This window comes from Anastrepha obliqua, chromosome 6 (genome assembly GCF_027943255.1).
Source record: "Anastrepha obliqua isolate idAnaObli1 chromosome 6, idAnaObli1_1.0, whole genome shotgun sequence".
Classification (NCBI taxonomy): Eukaryota; Metazoa; Arthropoda; class Insecta; order Diptera; family Tephritidae; genus Anastrepha; species Anastrepha obliqua.
Window position 1 is genome coordinate 71,456,105 of NC_072897.1, and position 15,838 is coordinate 71,471,942.

Here is a 15,838-nt window from a genome sequence, read left to right on the forward strand (position 1 = left end):
GAAGCTATGGTTTTATCAGGAAATTTTGAAAACCACAAAGTTTTCATACCAAGAATTCAAATGATACCGATGGGACTACTTTCAAAAACGGATATACCTTTCAATTTTAAACGCCTCCAATTTCCTATTAGACTGGCTTTCGCAAGGTCCATAAATAAAGCTCAGGGACAATCATTAGCATTAGCAGGAGTCAATCTAACCAACTCACGTTTTACCCATGGCCAATTATATGTAGCCTGGTCCAGAGATGTCGCACCAAAAAACCTTTTTATTTATACTCAAAATAATATAACAAAAAATGTCGTGTATCCGATCGTTTTAAATAATACCTAAACTGACTTAAAAAAGTTAAAGTTGTTTTATTTACATTGCATACTTTTTGAGAGAAATGTGGGGTGAAACCCACGGGTATAAGCTAGTAGTAGATAAAGTAGATGAACTCTTTTGGACCGATCATTTAACCAAAACTGCGATTCCAGCGATTCCTCTATCGCTGAAAGTCTCCATTTTTTGCTTAATAAAGTGTAAAATTGGTGAAGAGAAAGAAGATTTTAAGCTAAACAGTTGAATCAACAAATCAGAGGAAATACTTATATAATATAACGAAAAATGTCGTATATCCGATCGTTTTAAATAATACCTAAACTGACTTAAAAAAGTTAAAGTTGTTTTATTTACATTACATACTTTTTGAGAGAAATGTGGGGTGAAACCCACGGGTATAAGCTAGTAGTAGATAAAGTGGATGAACTCTTTTGGACCGATCATTTAACCAAAACTGCGATTCCAGCGATTCCTCTATCGCTGAAAGTCTCCGTTTTTTGCTTAATAAAGTGTAAAATTGGTGAAGAGAAAGAAGATTTTAAGCTAAACAGTTGAATCAACAAATCAGAGGAAATACTTATATTTTTGTTTGTGTAGGATACCAAATATACAAAACAATGTGTGTCTAGTGGGAAAATAGCAACGGTAGAAAATTGTCAAAAAACACAAATTTAGATTGATGCAATACTTGGAGAAGTACAGGGAGTTAGCCCACGATAGTTGTAGAAGAAAAACTGTTAAACTTTACTTTTAGAGGTTTGTCAATAACATTACAGTATACAATTTGCTACTTCAGTTTAGCGAAATGGGAAAAGAGCATGGGTAAACATGAGATAAATATATTTCAAATTATTGATCGTTTAGTCCGTTCTAAACATTTATTCCGAATATAGATACAATCAAAGTCAAGCAAAAGTCGCAAGACTTCAGAAATGCTGTGGGGGGAAGCGATATCAGCTCACCAATTATTGGCCAAAAATCGAGCGACCTTGATGACGGCGTAATGACCACAGTGGCAGTTGTCAATCAAAAAAGAAGTTGGCGAGGTACTGCTGAGCGTTCCCACAACAGTCGGTTCTACGTAACCGGAACGACCCGGATTTATATCCGGCCAAGGACTGTCACTTCAGCAGCATTCCTCGTATATGTATGGGGAATATTTATGCTGCTACAACAACAATAGGTAGTGCTGAGTTAAGAAAATTTTGTCCTAATATTTTATTTACATTTTTGTAAATGGTGCGTGACTTCCACTCGGAATTCACAGAGAGAATGTGGGTTCGAGTCTCGGTGAAACACCAGATTAAGAAAAACCTTTTTCTAATAGCGGTCGCCCCTCGGCAGGCAATGGCAAACCTCCGAGTGTATTTCTGCCATGAAAAAGCTCCTCATAAAAATATCTGCCGTTCGGATTCGGCTTGCGACTGTAGGGCCTTCCATTTGTGGAACAACATCAAGACGCACACCACAAATAGGAGGAGGAGCTCAGCCAAACACCCAAAAAGGGTGTACGCGCCAATTATATATATATATATATATATATATATATATCTATTTTCCTGCTCTTCGATATTCGTTTTTTATTTTTATTTCCTACATTTATACAAGTGCGAAGGATAGAAAATCGTAATAATATAGTAATTTGTAATTAAAGAAAATTTGCGGTGCTGTAAGTGCGGCGGCATTGTTTCGCACTGCGACCGACCTTTATAAGATACGGTTAGGGAAAGAAAATTTAACGTTTACTTCTCTTTATAATGCATTATTTTCTACAGGTTTCCGCTGGGGAACCGCAAATAACATCACCTGTTACTCCAGAGGACTCACTGCCAAGTCAGCGACAAATACCGAAGAGTAAAGTCTGCAATCACAAGAGACAAATTCCAAAATGGTACGCCCGCAAGAACGAAGATTTATATTAGCGGCACAAAACATCTAAGCACTGAGGAAAAGGAATTCTATCGACGATAGAAATGCTGATGCCTTGGAGATCTAATAATAATAAATATAATAACTTAATATTGTCAAATATTTTAAATAAATTATATAAGTCATTATATTATATGTCATTAAGTGCATATGTATGTCATTGAGTGCGGACGTGTTTTTTTTTTTATCCACAGTTTTCGTGCTTACTAAGCTGTAATTGTATAATTGAACAGTTAATAATTGGAAAATTTGCGATTATGAAGCAGTGAAGCAGTAAAAAATAAATAGCTATTTAATAAAATCATCAAGCCCTGTTTATGTGGACTAAAAGTTGATTGCAACCAAGCTAAAATTCAATGTGCTCTTTTTGTAATCAGTTCTAATCAAAAATTCTTTTTTATAAATTGTCCTGCTATCCGTCAGAGGTCTATCCGCTCTCCTACTCCGTCAGCTTGGGACGATCATAGCGTAATATTTACCGATGTGTCGTCAACAAATACGCCCGCATCACCAAATTTGAATACGAACATTTCACCGTATCAACAAGTGCCAGAACCAGTATCAGAAAGGAAATCTGAAATCAGCCTACAAAGAGTTCTGACAGAAAACGCTGCTCTTCGATTCGAGAATGCTCGTGCTATGGATGCAATTAGTTATCTTCAAGCTGATAAGTAGTAATTGCCTTAAATGCGACATTAAAGAAATGCGAAAACATGAAACTGATATTGTGTCCTCTGCCCTTGTGAAACTAAGTGCTGAGGTGAAAGACCTGCATGTTTGTGTTCTAGCTTGTGAGTGTCAAGCAAAATTGCGAAACCAAACCAAAAATGCAAAAATCAAAGCAAAGAAACGAGAGCCTCTGGTCCTTATTTTGATTGAATGTTATCTTCGACTGTAGTCGAAAGTGCTGATCGAACGAATTTTCATCTTGAGATAAAAAGAGTATGAGCTTCGTGAAGTCCTCGCCGGAATAAGAAAGTTAATGCGTTGCAAAAGAAATCCACAATTAATGTCACCTTGAATTAAATTAAACACAAAAGTATGGGATAGAATAGATCTTTTGCCCTCAAGCAAAAGCTCTCTCACTTGCACCTAGTGCAAAGTACATAGTGATAATTCTGCTCTTCAAACAAAGCAGGAAATTACACATTGAAGAACGGGTAGGGAAAGCAAAAATTGCGTTGTGTGTCTGTAAATGTTGCTTTGAAGAAAATAGGGTCTTCAACGTAAGTATACATTATAGATGATAGATATAAGGCTACGGTTATACTATCGTTTCATGTAACTCGGTACTTGGCAAAATACAAAGGTCATCCTATGCAATAACGGTCAGTGCAATCAGATCAAATGGAAGGTTCGGATACACGTTATTCCGATAGATCTGCATATCTAGAAGATGGCAACCATGAGTGCATTTAAGTTAAATGAAATGGAAAGAAAAAACTTATGATCATGGCAGTCTATTATTGCGTCATACTCAGTACACCTCGGAGAGGACTGATTATATAATCCCGATGGTAATATTTAATAGGAATTTTGCCACTCTCTTTCCATCTCAGGAGGAATGGAGTAAGGGATCCTCACTAAACAACTTCGATACTACAGTCTATACAGATGGCTCTAAAATGGACTGGACTGCGGTGTTGGAGCAAGTATGTATTCTCCGTAGTATGTATTCATATTCTCATGCACTTAAGATTTAAAAATCTGTACGTCTTCCTGACGCCTGCAGGGTCTTTCAGACGGAAGTACTAACAATTGCGAAAGCTAGTGGAGCAAAGTAGGAATAGCTTTACCACCTTGAGTGAAAAGCATAACGTAACCTTAGTATGGGCCACCGGAAAGTAACGAAAGCAGATATACTGGCAAGAGGGAGGGATCTGCGATAAAAAACGTGCTTGAGGAATTGGTATTCACACCACTGGATGCAATCAAGAATAAAATTTCCCTAAAATACCTCCGGATCGCGGATTGTAGATGGATAGACCAGACCACATGCAGAAACAGGCGTCTCCACAACACACATTGTCACAGTTGTAAGCAAGCGGAGAAAAGGAAACAATCTTCCATTTCCTCTGTGGAAGGAGACAATGTCAACCCTTGGTAAACCACTGTTCGAGAATCTCGAACAACTGTCTGGCTTAGACGTCAACAACCTAATAAGGTTCTTAAACTGAACAGAATGGATAGAGTGGTGCTGTAAATAATTGGTAAGCAAGTTGGTAGCGAGGATGTGGCAACAAAATGGTGCGGAAGCGCTAGTTGGATTCCGGGTTAATCACTTCTTCACACGTTTAAAACTGGCTAGGTGTTTGCTTTGAATATTAGAATACTTTGATACCCCGTCTTCATTTCCACTTTTCTTTAACGATTACGTACAGATAGACATTATCATTTCGCCCAACAAAAATGTGGTTCTAAATACAACGCAAAACAAGTAACTGCTGTTGAGCGACTGTATTAGATACAAGAGTCGTAGGAATTGGAGTTAACGGAGCAACCGTAGAAATAACATTTGAAGTAGACCTTGTAGGGAACGAATATCTTAAAAAAATATATTAATTATATACCTTGACTTTTAAAATAGTTCTTTCATCTCGTGTTTTGGAGTCGTAGAAATAAAATTAAAATATATATTTAAAAAAATATATTAATATATACCTTGACGTTTAAAATAGATCTTTCATTTCGTTTGCTGTTGTCAACAATTTGACAATGTCGGAATTTTTGCTTATTACTATTGTTCTTTCAAATGTACTTACGTGCTAAACATTTTTTTTATTTTATTGTTAACTTTTTATTTTCAGATATTTTTTGGTACAGTATAGTCTCGTATATATTTATCGGCTGATTTATTGGGTATCAATTGTCATACTGGAATGTCTTGCTTGTTACGGAAATCTGTAATCGATGAACTAGGTGGTTTGAAAACATTTGGTTGTTATCTAGCCGAAGATTTCTTTATCGCCAAAGCCATTCGAGACAAGGGATGAAAAATGCGCATAAGTAATCAACCGGCATTGCAAAATAGTGGAATTTGTGATGTAAACAGATTCCAAGAGCGCTTCATACGTTGGGCGAAATTACGCGTAGCCATGGTACCCACAACAATACTGTTAGAGCCTCTCTTCGAGTGCATGGTATTAGGCGCCTTAGCCTCATGGTCTGCATCGTTACTATTTAATTGGGATCCATTAGTATTTTACTTAGTGGTTTCTTTCAGATTCGATATTACTTTCTATTGTGCAGGGAAACGTACCTTGCAATTGAATTACAGTGTGTATGCATACAATTATATATTCATTGTAGTATATGTATACCTAACAACATTTTTATTGCTTCACAGAATGGTTAATTGACATTTCATAAGTTTGAGTTCGTCATTGGTTGGCTTTTTAGAGAAATAAGCGGTTCTTACCTATTCCTTCATCCGCTTTGGAATTCAGCTATTAGATGGCGCAGACGAACTTATAAGCTTCAGTGGGGTGGAATCGCCTATGAGTTACCAACAAGCAATACGAATATGAGTACAAAACGTTTACTAGTATCATAACATAAGTTGATGATGCCTAATTATCAGCATCTTAATTTTAATACGCAAACCAATAGTAATGGTACGAATATATTTTTTTGTGTAAAGTTAGGGTCGCCTTTTTCGGAATTTTGCATTGATATAAGGTATATTTTGGTTTAAATGTATATCTATGTATATGTTGAATCGGAGTTTCTTTTAAGAAGTACCCTAGAAATGTATAAATATAAGTGAAAAAGAAGGAATGTATGAAGTATTATTGTAAGTAGTCTAGCTGTAAATTTTGTAATGCGTAAAATAATGACGTGTAACTTAAAAATCAATCTTAACAAATGCTAAATAGAAACAATGTTACAGTAAATATTATTAAATTCATAATATATCTTTGAGATGGCTGACAAGTTCGAAGCCCAAGGTACTTGAAGCATGAAAATTGTAGTTTTATTTTTTAATACTTTTTTGTTTTAACACATTCCCGCCGGCGACCGAATTTGTTATTCTCTTCATCTGGCGGCTCTGTTACTCCAAGCGCCGTTGTAACCGTAATTGAATATCGTTCAGTGAGCGCTGTCGACTATGCCTGCATTAGATGTAAACTATTTCTCTCCGTTTTGTTCAGAAAACCGTTAAATTTGAAAAAAAGCCAGTGCTGAAAGGACCCCGTTTGTAGGGTGATTTGTAAGTTTGTAGAAATCCCGTAGCTTTTAAGGCACTCGCCGTAACCCGAGTGGTATAAACGGGCACATCATCCAACAGAATTAACTTTCTCTACGAATGCCTTACCTCCCTGCCCCAGTAAATACGAGTAGTACAGCAGTCGGATTCCAGCTTTAACTATCGCTATAACCCCGTCGCCAAAAAATGTGAAATGATAATTTTAACAATGCTTACTATTTTTTGCAATTCTATTTAATAAAGGCAAACCCTGGGATTGAGAGAGTTGTCAAATGTATCAATTACGTGTTTGCTGGACATTGTGTTTAAATTGTAATTCGTTTAATTATGTATGGCTATGTATGTGTGTGTATATTTACATTTTAGACGTCGGCAGTCAATTAAATGTTTTTGATATTGACAACCTGTAAAACAGTATTGCGATGTTTCAACAGGAAAGCAAGAAAAGAGAAAAAGACATAAATCCTATTGTCAGCATAAAGTAAGCATTAAGCACTAAGAATAGAATATTTGTCTGGGATTTGACGGGTGGGGTGTGTTCGACAAACTAAAAAATCACAGCAATATTGCAGATCGTGGTGCTATTTCATAAAAAGTAACACTGCCGAATTATTACAGCTCGAACACACCCTTGTGTTGGCTGGTGTTTGCGCTTAAACACTCCAGCTGCAGCAAATCCAAATTTAAGCTACAATGGAAATGTTTTATTAAAAAAGCATTTTAAAAAAACTCCATTTCTGGTTAAATATATTAGCAGATTTTAGAGATGAGCCACATATAATAGATAAAGTGGATGAACTCTTTTTGACCGATCATCTAACTAAAACTGCGATTCCAGCGATTCCTCTATCGCTGAAAGTCTCCATTTTTTGCTTAATAAAGTGTAAAATTGGTGAGGAGAAAGAAGATTTTAAGCTAAACAGTTGAATCAACAAATCAGAGGAAATACTTATATTTTTGTTTGTGTAGGATACCAAATATACAAAACAATGTGTGTCTAGTGGGAAAATAGCAACGGTAGAAAATTGTCAAAAAACACAAATTTAGATTGATGCAATACTTGGAGAAGTACAGGGAGTTAGCCCACGATAGTTGTAGAAGAAAAACTGTTAAACTTTACTTTTAGAGGTTTGTCAATAACATTACAGTATACAGTTTGCTACTTCAGTTTAGCGAAATCGGTGAGAAGCTAAATACGTGAGGCGGAGCCATGCAAGGGAACGAAATGGGAAAAGAGCATGGGTAAACATGAGGTAAATATATTTCAAATTATTGATCGTCTAGTCCGTTCTAAACATTTATTCCGAATATAGATACAATCAAAGTTAAGCAAAAGTCGCAAGACTTCAGAAATGCTGTGGAGGGAAGCGATATCAGCTCACCAATTATTGGCCAAAAATCGAGCGACCTTGATGACGGCGTAATGACCACAGTGGCAGTTGTCAATCAAAAAAGAAGTTGGCGAGGTACTGCTGAGCGTTCCCACGACAGTCGTTTCTAAGTAACTGGAACGACCCGGATTTATATACGGCCAAGGACTGTCACTTCAGCAGCATTCCTCGTATATGTACGCGGAATATTTATGCTGCTACAACAACAATAGGTAGTGCTGAGTTAAGAAAATTTTGTTCTAACATTTTATTTACATTTTTGTTAGTAAAGCCTGGATTATTATCCGCCGTAGCCGAATGGGTTGGTGCGTCACTACCACTCGGAATTCACAGAGAGAATGTGGGTTCGAATTTCGGTGAAACACCAGATTAAGAAAAACCTTTTATTTATCATTTATATATATATATATCTATCTATTTTCCTGCTTTTCGATATTCGTTTTTTATTTTTATTTCCTACATTTATACAAGTGCGAAGGATAGAAAATCGTAATAATATAGTAATTTGTAATTAAAGAAAATTTGCGGTGCTGTAAGTGCGCCGGCATTGTTTCGCACTGCGACCGACCTTTATAAGATACGGTTAGGGAAAGAAAATTTAACGTTTACCTCTCTTTATAATGCATTATTTTCTACAGGTTTCCGCTGGGGAACCGCAAATAACGTCACCTGTTACTCCAGAGGACTCACTGCCAAGTCAGCGACATATACCGAAGAGTAAAGTCTGCAATCCAGAAGAGACAAATTCCAAAATGGTACGCCTGCAAGAACGAAGATTTATATTGGCGGCAAAAAACATCTAAGCACTGAGGAAAAGGAATTCTATCGACGATAGAAATGCTGATGCCTTGGAGATCTAATAATAATAAATATAATCACTTAATATTGTCAAATATTTTAAATAAATTATATAAATCATTATATTATATGTCATTAAGTGCATATGTATGTCATTGAGTGCGGACGTGTTTTTTTTATCCACAGTTTTCGTGCTTACTAAGCTGTAATTATATAATTGAACAGTTAATAATTGGAAAATTTGCGATTATGAAGCAATGAAGCAGTAAAAAATAAATAGCTATTTAATAAAATCATCAAGCCCTGTTTATGTGGACTAAAAGTTGATTGCAACCAAGCTAAAATTCAATGTGCCCGTTTTGTAAATTGTGCTGCTAGCCGTCAGAGGTCTATCCGATCTCCTCATCCGTCAGCTTGGGACGATCATAGCGTAATATTTACCCATATGTCGTCAACAAATACGCCCGCATCACCAAATTTGAATGCGAACATTTCACCGTATCAACAAGTGTCTGACACCAGTATCAGAAAGGAAATCTGAAATCAGCCTACAAAGAGTTCTGACAGAAAACGCTGCTCTTCGCCATGGATGCAATTAGTTATCTTCAAGCTGATAAGAAGTTATTGCCTTAAATGCGACATTAAAGAAATGCGAAAACATGAAACTGATGTTGTGTCCTCTGCCCTTGTGAAACTAAGTGCTGAGGTGAAAGACCTGCATGTTTGTGTTCTAGCTTGTGAGTGTCAAGCAAAATTGCGAAACCAAACCAAAAATGCAAAAATCAAAGCAAAGAAACGAGAGCCTCTGGTCCTTATTTTGATTGAATGTTATCTTCGACTGTAGTCGAAAGTGCTGATCGAACGAATTTTCATCTTGAGATAAAAAGAGTATGAGCTTCGTGAAGTCCTCGCCGGAATAAGAAAGTTAATGCGTTGCAAAAGAAATCCACAATTAATGTCACCTTGAATTAAATTAAACACAAAAGTATGGGATAGAATAGACCTTTTGCCCTCATTCCCATGGCAGCCGGTTCTACGTTACCGGAATGACTCGGGTTTTTCCCAACCAAGGGCTGCCGCCCCAGTACACTAGCCCTGTCTAGTGTATCGTATATCACCCTACCCCTTACGTCACAGGAGCAAACTCTCGCAGCAAACCTGCTCCAAATACTTCTCCTCAGGGCTGGAGTCGAATCCAACCCTGGGCCAGAGGTATTCTACTGCTGCGTCTGCCATCAAAGGCTCCACCCGAACTCCACCTCGGTTAGGTGCAACAAGTGCAACGGGTGGAGCCACCTTAAGACCTGCTCAGGCCTTAAGTCGCACAGGGAGTGGTCCACACGGTATGTGGCCCCGTGTTGCTCCCGCCAACAGGCGTCTGATGCCTCCACGGCTACAACACCCCCTGATAGGCCGGCATTACCAACCGCCACCACAACCCACACCTCCACGGTGAGGAGCCTATCGGAGAAACACAACTCCCCTTCAACCCCTCCTATCCCTTCCTGCTCCAACCCCAGTGCGGGGACAAACCAGCAGCTCCTGGTCCCCCGTACAGTCTGTTCCGTGTGTCAGACCGTAATACCTCGGAATCTGGCATCAGTCCAATGCAATTCCTGCAGTGGCTGGTGCCGCTTTCGGAGATGTTCCGGCCTGCGCACCACCCGTGAGTGGACAACTGCCTACGTTGCCCCCTGCTGCAGAGCTCTGCACCCACTACCTCCTCCGGAGGCGTGGCCGCCCACCACCATCAGGCCGCAACAACCACAGTGGATTGCACAGCAGGTCCAACGTAGACAACCCCACGCGTCCCTCACCCCCCGGATTACACAGACCTCACCGAGAAGCTTCAAGCTTCTCCAGTTTAACTGCAACGGACTTACGAGTAAGGTCGACGAGATAGTCGACTTTATGAACCGGCACAGTATCAAGATAGCTGCGGTCCAAGAAACAAAGTTGCACGCTAGGTCATCTCTGATCACCAGGGATGGCTTTAACGTGCACAGACACGATCGCGAGCGAGACAACGATGGTGGCCTAGCGTTTATAGTCCACCACACTGTGCAGTATCGTCTTATCGATGAAGGAATCGACCCCAGGGACAGCACCTTAGAATGTCAAGGCATAGCTGTCCGGTCAGGCGATTCCGAGCTCGAAATTTTTAACATATACATACCCCCTGTCACCTGCTGCCCGGTAGGATATCACCCTGATATAGGTGCGCTCATCAGAGGTGAAAACCGATTGGTTGTAGGTGACTTTAATGCGCATCACGATCTTTGGCATTCAAGCCTGCCAAATGATCGTAGGGGACAGCAATTGGCAGAGCAGATAGACGACTCGACATTCAGCACAGTGAACGACGACGCCCCCACCAGGGTAGTGGGCAATTGTAGCAGCTCGCCTGACCTAACAATAGCTAGCGCGGGTCTGATAAATAGCATAAGGTGGCGACCTATGCTATCGCTTGCATCAGACCACTTGCCCATTATCGTCTCGATCGAGAGACCTGCCGATTTCGTTTCCGCGAATCACCGGTCCTATTTTAACTTTAAAAAAGCTAATTGGGCCGGCTTCACGGAATTCACCGAGGACACCTTCGCCGCTCTTCCCATCCCCACTGATGTGCGCGTCGGCGAACGCGCATTCCGCAAGGTGCTCACAGCTGCTGCGGCTCGCTTCATCCCAGCTGGATGTTATAAGGACATCCGTCCTCACTTCCCAGCAGAAGCAGCCAGTTTAGCGAACGAGCGTGACCACTTACGCCAGGCCGATCCCGGGGATCCCCGCATAAGGGATCTCAATTTGGAGATCCGGCAACTGGTAAATCAACATAAGCGGACTAAATGGGTTGAGCACCTGAAGACTTGTAACCTCACCTCCGGAGTGGGTAAGCTCTGGTCCACCGTTAGGTTCCTGTCGAACCCGACGAAACAACGACAAGGTGGCGATCACCTTCAACGGTTGTACTTCGTCGGACCCGAAGAGATGCGCGAGCTACTTTAGCCGGCTGTTTACACTGCATCCTCCGGGCGACAGAACCAAACTTCGTGTTACCAGAAGGTTGCACAAACTGACGAACGACAGTGCGCCACTTTTTTTTTTTTTTTTTTTTTTTTTTTTTTTTTGTCGGGACAACTAGCAAGTGCAGCACTCAGACATTCGTCGTGCGCCACTTACTTTCTCCGGTGATGAGGTTCAGGGGGCCATCAACAAGTCGAAATCTTCGAAAGCCATTGGCCCTGACGGACTTAACGCGCTGATGCTGAAGCATCTGGGACCCCTGGGAGTAGGATACCTCACAAGGGTCTTCAATTTGCCTCTGGCCACTCTCATCATCCCTGACAAGTGGAAAGCAGGGGGAGTGGTCCCACTATTGAAACCTGGGAAACCCGCCAACCTAGGGGAGTCTTATCGGCCGATAACTCTCCTTTCCCCAGTAGTGAAGACACTTGAAGCCCTCCTACTCCCACTCTTTACGACACACCTGGCCCCAGCCCCACATCAGCACGGATTCCGACGAGTGCACAGCACCACCACAGCACTCACCGCCATAAACGCCCAGATAAATCGCGGGCTTAACCAAAACCGCCCCTGCGAGAGGACTGTCCTAGTAGCGTTGGACCTAAAGAAGGCTTTCGATACAGTCAGCCATTCCACGCTACTAGATGATATTTATCAGTCGACACTCCCGCCAGGGCTGAAGAGGTGGTCCGCGAACTACCTGAGCGGTCGGCACTCGTCAGTGATTTTTCGAGATCAAATGTCAAAGCAGAGGAAGATTAAGCAAGGCGTACCGCAGGGTGGTGTCCTTTCACCCTTGCTTTTTAACTTCTACATCTCGAAGCTCCCCCAACCACCAGCGGGAGTTTCCCTGATCTCATACGCTGACGATTGCACGATATTGGCGTCGGGCAATGACATCGATGGCCTGTGTTCCAAAGTGAACAACTACCTCACCGACCTTTCTCGCTTTTTCACTGCGAGGAACCTCCAACTTTCCCCACCAAGTCCACGGCGACCCTTTTCACCACCTGGACAAAGGAGGTCAAGCTGTCCCTTAAGGTAAAAGTCGATGACACACCAATTCCGACTGTGAATAACCCCAAAATTTTGGGTGTAACCTTTGACAGCTTGCTCTCCTTCTCTGCGCATACAACCGCAATTGCCACTAAAGTCCAAAATCGCAACAAAGTCCTCAAATCGCTTGCCGGCAGCACTTGGGGCAAGGACAAAGAACTGTTGCTTTCGACATTTAAGGCAATTGGCCGGCCGGTTCTAAACTATGCTGCGCCTGTCTGGTCCCCTGGTACTAGTGATTCGCAGTGGACAAAGCTTCAGACATGTCAGAATACCGCCATTCGGACAGCGACTGGGTGCCTCCTGATGTCACCCATACAACACCTGCACAACGAGGCACAAATGCTCCCAGTAGCGGAGCACAACAAATTGCTCAGCAAGCAGTTCCTGGACAAAAGTTACCGAGACCTACTGGACCGGACAGTATTCAGACAGTCAATAAACGACATTCACCGGGAGACCGTTACCACCTTCATGAACTCCCGTCCCGTGAATGCCGTAATCGGAGTCCAACCACCACCTATTGCAAACGAAAAGCTCCAGCTTCCCCGTGAGACTCGTGTAACATTGGCACAATTACGTTGTGGATATTGTAGCAGGTTAAACTCCTACTTATCCAGAATCGACCCCGACATACCAAACACATGTCCGGCATGTGAAGGTACCCCGCACGACACTAACCACCTCTTCACATGCCCCCTTAATCAGACTCATCTAACCCCCCTCTCCCTCTGGACCCAACCTGTCGAAACAGCATGTTTCCTGGGCCTACCCCTAGATGAGCTAGACGAAGACGACAGATGATATACCTACACTGACAGGGCTAACTATGCTGTTAAAAACAACAAACAACAACAACCTTTTGCCCTCAAGCAAAAACTCTCTCACTTGCACCTAGTGCAAAGTACATAGTGATAGTTCTGCTCTCCAAACAAAGCAGGAAATTACACATTGAAGAAGGGTAGGGAAAGCAGAATATGCTTTGTGTGTCTGTAAATGTTGCTTTGAAGAAAATGGGGTCTTCAACGTAAGTTTACATTATAGATGATAGATATAAGGCTACGGTTATACTATCGTTTCATGTAACTCGGTACTTGGCAAAATACAAAGGTCATCCTATGCAATAACGGTCAGTGCAATCAGATCAGATGGAAGGTTCTGATACACGTTATTCCGATAGATCTGCATATCTAGAAGATGGCAACCATGAGTGCATTTAAGTTAAATGAAGTGGAAAGAAAAAACTTATGATCATGGCAGTCTATTATTGCGTCATCAGTACACCTCGGAGAGGACTGATTATATAATCCCGATGGGAAAGTAGGAATAGCTTTACCACCTTGAGTGAAAAGCATAACGTAACCTTAGTATGGGCCCCCGGAAAGTAACGAAAGCAGATAAACTGGCAAGAGGGGGGGATCTGCGATAAAAAACGTGCTTGAGGAATTGGTATTCACACCACTGGATGCAATCAAGAATAAAATTTCCCTAAAATACCTCCGGATCGCGGATTGTAGATGGATAGACCAGACCACATGCAGAAAGAGGCGTCTCCACAACACACATTGTCACAGTTGTAAGCAACCGGAGAAAAAGGAAACAATCTTCCATTTCTTCTGTGGAAGGAGACAATGTCAACCCTTGGTAAACCACTGTTCGAGAATCTCGAACAACTGTCTGGCTTAGACGTCAACAACCTAATAAGGTTCTTAAACTGAACAGAATGGATAGAGTGGTGCTGTAAATAATTGGTAAGCAAGTTGGTAGCGAGGATGTGGCAACAAAATGGTGCGGAAGCGCTAGTTGGACTCCGGGTGAATCACATCTTCACAAGTTTAAAACTGGCTAGGTGTTTGCTTTGAATATTAGAATTCTTTGATACCCTGTCTTCATTTGCACTTTTCTTTAACGATTACGTACAGATAGACATTATCATTTCGCCCAACAAAAAAACAAGTAACTGCTGTTGAGCGACTGTATTAGATACAAGAGTCGTAGGAATTGGAGTTAACGGAGCAAACGTAGAAATAACATTTGAAGTAGACCTTGTAGCGAATGAATATCTTAAAAAAATATATTAATTATATACCTTGACTTTTAAAATTGTTCTTTCATCTCGTTTTTTGGAGTCGTAGAAATAAAATTAAAAGTAGACCTTGCAGTGAATAAATATATTTAAAAAAATATATTAATATATACCTTGACGTTTAAAATAGATCTTTCATTTCGTTTGCTGTTGTCAACAATTTGACAATGTCGGAATTTTTGCTTATTACTATTGTTCTTTCAAATGTACTTACGTGCTAAACATTTTTTTTATTTTATTGTTAACTTTTTATTTTCAGATATTTTTTGGTACAGTACAGTCTCGTATATATTTATCGGCTGATTTAATGGGTATCAATTGTCATACTGGCATGTCTTGCTTGTTACGGAAATCTGTAATCGATGAACTAGGTGGTTTGAAAACATTTGGTTGTTATCTAGCCGAAGATTTCTTTATCGCCAAAGTCATTCGAGACAAGGGATGGAAAATGCGCATAAGTAATCAACCGGCATTGCAAAATAGTAGAATTTGTGATGTAAACAGATTTCAAGAGCGGCTCATACGTTGGGCGAAATTACGCGTAGCCATGGTACCGAAAACAATACTGTTAGAGCCTCTCTCCGAGTGCATGGTATTAGGCGCCTTAGCCTCATGGTCTGCATCGTTACTATTTAATTGGGATCCATTAGTATTTTACTTAGTGCATATACTCGCGTGGTTTCTTTCAGATTGGATATTACTTTCTATTGTGCAGGTAAACGTAGCTTGCAATTGAATTACAGTGTGTATGCATACAATTATATATTCATTGTAGTATATGTATACCTAACAACATTTTTATTGCTTCACAGAATGGTTCATTGACATTTCATAAGTTTGAGTTCGTCATTAGTTGGCTTTTTAGAGAAATAAGCGGTCCTTACCTATTCCTTCATGCGCTTTGGAATCCAGCTATTAGATGGCGCAGACGAACTTATAAGCTTCAGTGGGGTGGAATCGCCTATGAGTTACCAACAAGCAATACGAATATGAGTACAAACCGTTTACTAGTATCATAGCATA

The 15,838-nt window shown here is 40.7% G+C and overlaps 2 protein-coding genes across 2 annotated transcripts in view; both read left to right on the forward strand.

Annotated features, from left to right (window-relative positions):
* The window catches only part of LOC129249790 (ceramide glucosyltransferase-like), a 176,015-nt gene extending 160,181 nt beyond the window's left edge, over nt 1–15,834 (forward strand). Inside the window, exons 6-7 of the mRNA XM_054889429.1 lie at nt 15,075–15,530; nt 15,628–15,834. Of these exons, the coding sequence (XP_054745404.1) occupies nt 15,075–15,530; nt 15,628–15,834 (663 nt within the window). The remainder of the gene's footprint in view (nt 1–15,074; nt 15,531–15,627) is intronic.
* On the forward strand, nt 4,257–5,679 carry LOC129249792 (ceramide glucosyltransferase-B-like). The gene is made up of 3 exons (XM_054889432.1): nt 4,257–4,463; nt 5,061–5,529; nt 5,600–5,679. Exons 2-3 carry the CDS (start codon nt 5,250–5,252, stop codon nt 5,620–5,622), a joined length of 303 nt encoding a protein of 100 aa, XP_054745407.1. The 5' UTR covers nt 4,257–4,463; nt 5,061–5,249; the 3' UTR covers nt 5,623–5,679.
* Nucleotides 15,835–15,838: the final 4 nt, after the last annotated feature.